Genomic DNA, 8621 nt, shown 5'->3' on the forward strand with positions numbered 1-8621 from the left:
TGACCCGTGGCCGGATATTTTTGAAAAAAGAAAGAATACACCCAGAGTACAAAAGAAAACCAGTTATGAATCCAACCGGAAAATGTATTATCGTGCATAGAGAGGTGAGCTATCATAATCCCCTCAGAATTGAATTGTCTATCACAACTTTCCATTCACACAAAACCAGAGGACAACCAGCATCCCTGTGATTAAACCATTAACCAGAATGACACACACATGGCCAGGTGACCCCAGTTTGCGTCACTGTCTGTGCGGAGTCTGCACATTCTCCCCGTGTCTGCGGGGGTTTCCTCCGGGTGCTCCAGTTTCCTCCCACAGTCCGAAAGACGTCCTGGTTAGGGTGCATTGTCCATGCTAAATTCTCCCTCAGTGTACCCGAACAGGCACCGGAGTGTGACGACCGGGGGACTTTCACAGTAACTTCATTGCAGTGTGAATGTAAGCCTACTCGTGACACTAATAAATGTTTGCAATGTTCAGAAGCAGGCACAGGCCTCGAGGGAAAGACACTTAGGCAGAAATTATCCTCTTTATTAACACGAGACATGGAGCAGCAGAGGCTGGGCCAGCATTTATTGCCCATCCCTAGTTGCCCGAGGACAGTTAAGAGTCAACCACATTGCTGTGGCTCTGGAGTCACATGTAGGCCAGACCGGGTAAGGACGGCAGATTTCCTTCCCTAAAGGACATTAGCGAACCAGATGGGTTTCTCCAACAACTGATTCATGGTCATCAGTAGATTCTTAATTCCAGATATATTTTATTGAATTCAAAATTCCACCAGCTGCCGTGGCGGGATTCGAACCCGGGTCCCCAGAACATTAGCTGAGTTTCTGGATTAATAGTCTAGCGATAATACCACTAGGCCATCGCCTGAACAGAAAGGAAACTACAAATGCTTTCTCTGGTGACTGAAGGGCTGAATGGCCTCGTACTGACTGTAACTCGATGATCTTTGCACTGTGTTGCAGTCGAGGTCTTTCTGTCCAGAACAGGAACAATTGGTCGTTACAGACTCGCAACATCCATCATCAACCACCAATTACGAAGCATTTTATTCTTTTCCCATTTATTTTTGTAACAATTGGAATATTACACACAATTACTCCTAGTCCATTTCTGCTGAAGCTGGCTTCAAGTAAACGGATGTGACTTCACACAGATAGAAGAACGGAACCATTGCAACAAACACTTGCAAAAATAACTAACCCCAACAAGGGCAAACAACAGCCGAATAGTTAAAAATTATTGTCTGTAGATTCTGTGGTTAAATGAGGACATATCAGGCACCCAGAACCAGTTAACACTCCCAGGACAGGTACAGCACGGGGTTAGATACAGAGTAAAGCTCCCTCTACACTGTCCCCCATCAAACACTCCCAGGACAGGTACAGCACGGGGTTAGATACAGAGTAAAGCTGCCTCTACACTGTCCCCCATCAAACACTCCCAGGACAGGTACAGCACGGGGTTAGATACAGCGTAAAGCTCACTCTACACTGTCCCCCATCAAACACTCCCAGGACAGGTACAGCACGGGGTTAGATACAGAGTAAAGCTCCCTCTACACTGTCCCCGTCAAACACTCCCAGGACAGATACAGCACGGGGTTAGATACAGCGTAAAGCTCACTCTACACTGTCCCCATCAAACACTCCCAGGACAGATACAGCACGGGGTTAGATACAGAGTAAAGCTCCCTCTACACTGTCCCCGTCAAACACGGGGTTAGATAGAGTAAAGCTTCCTCTACTCTGTCCTCATCAAACACTCCCAGGGCAGATATAGCACGGGGTTAGATATAGAGTAAAGCTCCCTCTACACTGTCCCCATCAAACACTCCCAGGACAGATACAGCATGGGGTTAGATACAGAGTAAAGCTCCCTCTACACTGTCCCCGTCAAACACAGGGTTAGATAGAGTAAAGCTTCCTCTACTCTGTCCCCATCAAACACTCCCAGGGCAGATACAGCACGGGCTTAGATACAGAGTAAAGTTCCCTCTACACTGTCCCCATCAAACACTCCCAGGACAGGTACAGCACAGGGTTAGATACAGAGTAAAGCTCCCTCTACACTGTCCCCCATCAAACACTCCCAGGACAGGTACAGCACGGGGTTAGATACAGAGTAAAGCTCCCTCTACACTGTTCCCCATCAAACACACCCAGGACAGGTACAGCACGGGGTTAGATACAGAGTAAAGCTCCCTCTACACTGTTCCCATCAAACACACCCAGGACAGGTACAGCACGGGGTTAGATACAGAGTAAAGCTCCCTCTAAACGGTCCCCCATCAAACACTCCCAGGACAGGTACAGCACGGGGTCAGATACAGGATAAAGTTCCCTCTACACTGTTCCCATCAAACACTCCCAGGACAGGTACAGCATGGGGTTAGATACAGAGTAAAGCTCCTTCTACACTGTCCTCATCAAACACGGGGTTAGATAGAGTAAAGCTTCCTCTACTCTGTCCCCATCAAACACTCCCAGGACAGATACAGCACGGGGTTAGATATAGAGTAAAGCTCCCTCTACTCTGTCCCCATCAAACACTCCCAGGACAGTTACAGCACGGAGTTAGATACAGAGTAAAGCTCCCTCTACACTGTCCCCATCAAACACTCCCAGGACAGGTACTGCACGGGGTTAGATACAGAGTAAAGCTCCCTCTACACTGTCCCCATCAAACACTCCCAGGACAGGTACTGCACGGGGTTAGATACAGAGTAAAGCTCCCTCTACACTGTCCCCATCAAACACTCCCAGGACAGGTACAGCACGGGGTTAGATACAGAGTAAAGCTCCCTCTAAACTGTCCCTATCAAACACTCCCAGGACAGGTACTGCACGGGGTTAGATACAGAGTAAAGCTCCCTCTAAACTGTCCCCATCAAACACTCCCAGGACAGGTACTGCACGGGGTTAGATACAGAGTAAAGCTCCCTCTACACTGTCCCCATCAAACACTCCCAGGACAGGTACAGCACGGGGTTAGATACAGAGTAAAGCTCCCTCTACACAGTCCCCATCAAACACTCCCAGGACAGGTACAGCACGGGGTTAGATACAGAGTAAAGCTCCCTCTACACTGTCCCCATCAAACACTCCCAGGACAGGTACAGCACGGGGTTAGATACAGAGTAAAGCTCCCTCTAAACTGTCCCAAAGCTGTCCTTTGTGTAGATAGGACATTTCTTCATTCTCCTTTCCCCGGTGTGATGCTGCGTCTCGGTGGTTTAACACTGAACGATGGGAAACTCTGGGCCTGCCGACTGGCAGCTGGGTGTAAACTGGTCAGAAATCATGTGTCGGAGAGACTGCTGCCAGCGCGAGGGCCGAATGGACTTCACCAATCGTGCTATGGTCATTTCCATAGAATAGAATCATAGAATCCCTACGGTGCAGAAGGAGTCCATTCGGCCTATCGAGTCTGCACTGACTACAATCCCACACAGGCTGTATTCCTGTAGCCTCCACGTATTTACCCTGCTAATCCCTCTGACATTAAGGGTCAATTTAGCATGGCCAATCCACCTAACCTGCACATCTTTCCAATTGTGGGAGGAAACCCACGCAGACACGGGGAGAACGTGCAGACTCCGCACAGACAGTGACCTGTGCTGGGAATCGAACCCGGGTCCCTGGCGCTGTGAGGCGGCAGCGCTAACCGCTGTGCCACCGTGCCACAGACAATACAACTTCGGATGGTGCAAATGAGTGGCTGACATTAGGAGGATCTGCGGTTACCTGGGAGCAAGTTCCAGAAACGCAGGGACGGGGGGGGGGGTGAGATCAACCCCAAGTGAAGCTCGGAATGGAGGGCAGAAACAAGTTCAGTTGGAATGGTCAAATGGGGAGGGGGGGGCGCAGAAACAAGGTCAACTCAACACTGCAGTCACTGGTTTTAGGTCTTTTGGGGGTGGGGGAGAGATGGAACCAACGAGGAAAGGGGAAGGGAGGAAGATGCAGTTTTACGCTTGCCAGAGTGACGCAGGCCGTAATGGGACATCTTAGCGTCCATCCAGAGCCTTATCGCGCGCAATGACAGACTCATCGAACTTGATCATTAGGGTGGTGCCCTTGTGCCAATGAGCAGTCACCTTGGCAGGGAAGCCGCTGTACGAGAGAATGGCCTCTACAACGCCCGCAGTGAAGGAGGCACAGTTGAGCGTGCTGTTCTCCTTGGGCACCGAGATGTAGGCGTTGATGAGGGGCTCCTTCTCGATGATATAGTAGGTCTTGTCATCGTCGTTGGCCTGCTCCAGCTTGTCAGCCTCCTTGCCGAACAGGGCCTTCCACACGTTGACCTTGATGAAGAGCAGCACGTTGATGACCTTGGTCTCGCGCTTGCCGTTCTTCTCCCGCATCACCAGCACGTCCAGGATGCGCACGCCCACCTGCTGGCCCAGCTCCGACAGCTTGTTCTGGAGCTCGGACACGGAGTACACCCGGTTCTGGCAGTACTGCACAATCTCCGAGAAGAGCAGAGCAAAGGCGCTGAGGCTGACCTCGGTCTTGGGGCGAGTTATCGAGCGCTCCAGGATGGGAGACTTGCCCCTGGTGAAGCGCGTGTCCATGGCAAACCTTCGGAAACACCAAAAAAAGAATAACCCCAGTTACTGCCTTCGCTCATTCGGGAGTCATTACCGCACAGGAGGCCATTCAGCCCATCTCTGCAGAGCAAGCCAGTTAGTCCCATTGTCCCACGCCATCCCCATTGCCCTTGTGGGATCCTCTGTAATGTTTGCACCCATTAAAAGGCTTCATTTTACTGTATTTCTGCCTAATTATGCTATGCTTTGAAGCTAACTTGAGCTAATTTGGTCACATCAGCTTGGAATTCTGGGTTTAGCTGCGAAAGTTGGCTACATTTGGAAATGCGGTGTTAAGCAGAAACGATTCTTGTTATAAACAAGCTTCATGGTCACAGATGTGACTTGTTAGTCGAAAGTTACAGACATCGGTAGTAACTGGCAATTTCAAAACGGGATATTAGAAAGGTTATTATTAAACTAGAAAGAGTGGAGAAAAGATTTACTAGGATGCCACTTGCTGGTTTGAGTTATAAGGAGAGGCTGGATAGACTGGGACTTTTTTCCCTGGAGCGTAGGAGGCTGAGGGGTGATCTTATAGAGGTCTATAAAATAATGAGGGGCATAGATCAGCTAGATAGTCAATATCTTTTCCCAAAGGGAGGGGAGTCTAAAACTAGAGGGCATAGGTTTAAGGTGAGAGGGGAGAGATACAAAAGGGTCCAGAGGGGCAATTTTTTCACACAGAGGGTGGTGAGTGTCTGGAACAAGCTGCCAGAGGTAGTAGTAGAGGCGGGTACAATTTTGTCTTTTAAAAAGCGTTTAGACAGTTACATGGGTAAGATGGGTATAGAGGGATATGGGCCAAATGCGGGCAATTGGGATTAGCTTAGGGGTTTTAAAAAAAAGGGCAGCATGGACAAGTTGGGCCGAAGGGCCTGTTTCCATGCTGTAAACCTCTATGACTCTAACAAAACATAAGTTATAATGCTCTGTGTAGCTAGCTATATGTTTGCAGCCCAGTAATGTTGAATCCAGTACAAGCTTTCGGATCGAGTCTGTATCCTCTCTCTTCTTTCTTTCTCTCTCTCTCTCACACACCAGTAAATTAATCGCTTTTACTTTCTGTAAAATGCTAATTCCAAAGGATGCTTAATAAACTTTGAACCAGTTGCGCTCAAGTTTATTCTGAAGACATTAGACGCTCCGGCCCTGCATGCTCACTGCTCTCACACCCATCCAATTTCCTTTTGAAATCATTGCTACTTCCACCTCCTCTGAGACAACAAATTCCATTCACAGCATACGTTCTCCCTCATACTCCTCCTATATGTCCCCCACGCTCTTCCTCCCCACCACCCAGTCTCTGCACCATAAACTGAGAACATTATCCCTCTCCAGCAATTGCCATATTGTAATGGCAAGTGCTGGAGAGATAATTTCTGTGAGGCCTTCTAATGTGGAGAGGCTGTCGTGCTGTAGCTATCACACCATCCTGGCTGATCAGGAATCTCTCTCCTCCTTACCTTCTGCCATAGACTCACTAGAAGTACTCACAAGTCGACTGCTTAGCCACGCCACTAATACAGTTCCGTGGGCTATCACGGGGTGGCACGGTGGTTAGCACTGCTGCCTCACAGCGCCAGGGAGCCGGGTTCGATTCCCAGCTTGTCTATGTGGGGTTTGCACATTCTCCCCACGTCTGCATGGGTTTCCTCCGGGTGCTCCGGTTTCCTCCCACACTCCAAAGATGTGCGGGTTAGGTGGATTGGCCATGCTAAATTGCCCCTGTGGTGTCAGGGGGATTAGCAGGCTAAATATATGGGGTTACAGGGATAGGACAGGGTGGGATTTTTGTCGGTGCAGGCTCGATGGGCCAAATGGTCTCTTTCTGCGCTGTAGGGATTCTATGTGACAATAATAAATCAAATCCCTCACCCTTCCTATCTCTGTAGCCTCCTCCACCTCCGAAAGCTCTGTGCTCCATCAATTCTTGCTTCTTATCCAATCCAATTGTCTCCAACCCAATGGTAACTGCTGGCTCAGCCCCAGCTCTGGAATTCCGTCCTTGCCTTACAACACTCCTGCAAACCCACCCCTTTGCTCGCTAATCCAAACGGCTTTGTGTAATGCGGACTTCGTTTGATAATACTTCAGTTAAGTACATTGCGACATTAAAGCACTTCAAAAAAGGTGCGGATAAATGCTTTTGCCTCCACTGCTCTGTTGGAAAATACCTGCCATGTATCAAGCACTCTTCACATGAGGAAGAATTTACTGATATCAAGCCCTGGACTGGAGTTCCAGATCGACCTTCACTATCCATTCTCAAACCTGCCCTCTGAGCTTTCCTCTTCTCAAGGTTGAATAGCCCTATTTTGAAATCAGTCGCCCGCACTCCTTTGCCTTGGAGTCAGATGTTTCTGGGTCCAAGGCCCATTCCAATAACAGAGCCCCGGAATCCAGGCTGACACTCCCTGGGGAGTGCTGCATTGCCAGAGGTGCAATCTTCGGGTGAGGATTGAAAGCATGGCCCTGTCTGCTCTCTCAGGTGGATAAGATCCGATGGTCACCATTTGAAGAGGGACAGGGGAGTTCTCCCCTTTGCCCTCCACAAATCCCTCAACCTACCCTGGCAAAACCGGACACTCTGGTCATTATCACACTGCTGTGTGTGGGAGCTTGCTGTGCACAAATGAGCTGCTGCTTTTCCGCCTTTACAATACGTCAAAAATACTTCACTGGTTGTAAAACTCTGAGTCATCTCAAGGCTGTGAAGGGTGCTATATAAATGAAAGACTGGCTTATTTTAAAAAGACAAAAAAAGTGTTACAAGGAGAAGCACTGTCAAACGGTTAGCCTTCTCATTCCAAATCCTTCCCCAGGGATTATCACACCCAATCTGTCCACCTTGCTGCTACCCCACCTCCCAGGCTCTCTCTCTCTCTCCCTTTGTTCCTCCAGATTATCCGTCTCTCTCCCCTCTCCTGTGGAATACAGCTCACTCACTCTCTGTTCATCAATCTCTCTTCCCTCCACCCCCAACTAACCTCCAAACCTCTCAGTTATCCTGCAACATATCTCACCCGATTCCCCCGACCTCCTTCCCCCAGCCAGATTATCCCTTTGTCCTCCAAATTAACCCTTTATTTCTTTCCCTCTCTCCCAGCCCCAGATATTTTGCTCTCACTCAGTTCTTTCTAACTCCTCTCTATTAAGTGGCCCCCCCGATAACTCTCTCCGTTTACCGTTCTGTGGAACCACCCCCCCCCCCACTCACTTTCCATTTACCTCTACTCCCCATTCCCTTCCCCTCCCTGCACCAGGCCCCTCCATTCCTCCCCCTAACACCCCCCTTATTTCTCCCCCTAACTCCCCCTTATTTCTCCCCCTAACTCCCCCCTCCCCATTTCTCCCCCTCCAACCACCCCCTCTACTTCTCCCCCTCACTCACTCACTCCCTCCCTCCCCCTATTTCTGTCTATTTCTCTCTCTCCATTTCTCTGCCCCCATTTCTCTCTCTCTATATATATATATATATATATACATAGTATATATACCTCTCTCTCTCTCTCTCTCTCTGCAGCTGCTGACACTCTCTCCAATGCAGGATTATTTCTCTCTCTCAGTTCTCTGGGCCGCTTTCACATTCTCTCCCTCTCCAAAGCTGTTTATTTCCGGAAACATTCACTTCCGGGTTAGTGGCCACGCCCACTGCTCTGGAGGACTCACCTGATTGGATGTCCAGATCACATGGGCGCAGCCAGTGGGAGGAGTCTGAGTTTCCCTCCAGGGTTGGTGCTGAATGGTCTGCACATTGCCAGCAGTGTGAGACCTGCACACTCTGCTTCCCCACTGATCAAACCTGACCACTGAACCCGGTCAAAGCTCCCAAACTCTACCCAACTCCACACGGGGACTGGCACCAGTGCCAGATTTAGGCATAAGCTAAACAAGCTACAGCTTAGGGCCTCACAATCCGCAGGGGCTTCACGATATTTCAGAAGGTTTTTACAATGAAGAGAACATTTAAGAGCGGAAACCAGAAAAAAAAAGAAAGCAGCAGTTTGAAGAGCAACTC

The 8621-nt window shown here is 49.4% G+C and overlaps 1 protein-coding gene across 1 annotated transcript; it reads right to left on the reverse strand.

Moving 5' to 3' along the window:
• Window positions 1–1036: 1036 nt before the first annotated feature.
• trappc5 (trafficking protein particle complex subunit 5) lies at window positions 1037–8237 on the reverse strand. The gene is made up of 2 exons (XM_078235138.1): window positions 8101–8237; window positions 1037–4592 (listed from the first exon to the last, which is right to left on the reverse strand). The coding sequence occupies exon 2, from the start codon at window positions 4583–4585 to the stop codon at window positions 4019–4021; it is 567 nt and encodes a 188-aa protein (XP_078091264.1). The 5' UTR covers window positions 4586–4592; window positions 8101–8237; the 3' UTR covers window positions 1037–4018.
• Window positions 8238–8621: the final 384 nt, after the last annotated feature.

The sequence above is a fragment of the Mustelus asterias genome, chromosome 19 (assembly GCF_964213995.1).
Source record: "Mustelus asterias chromosome 19, sMusAst1.hap1.1, whole genome shotgun sequence".
Lineage (NCBI taxonomy): Eukaryota > Metazoa > Chordata > Chondrichthyes > Carcharhiniformes > Triakidae > Mustelus > Mustelus asterias.

Excerpts from the sequence above, each read along its gene's own strand:
- trappc5 (XM_078235138.1), bottom strand. The coding sequence starts at position 4,585 with ATGGACACGCGCTTCACCAGGGGCAAGTCTCCCATCCTGGAGCGCTCG.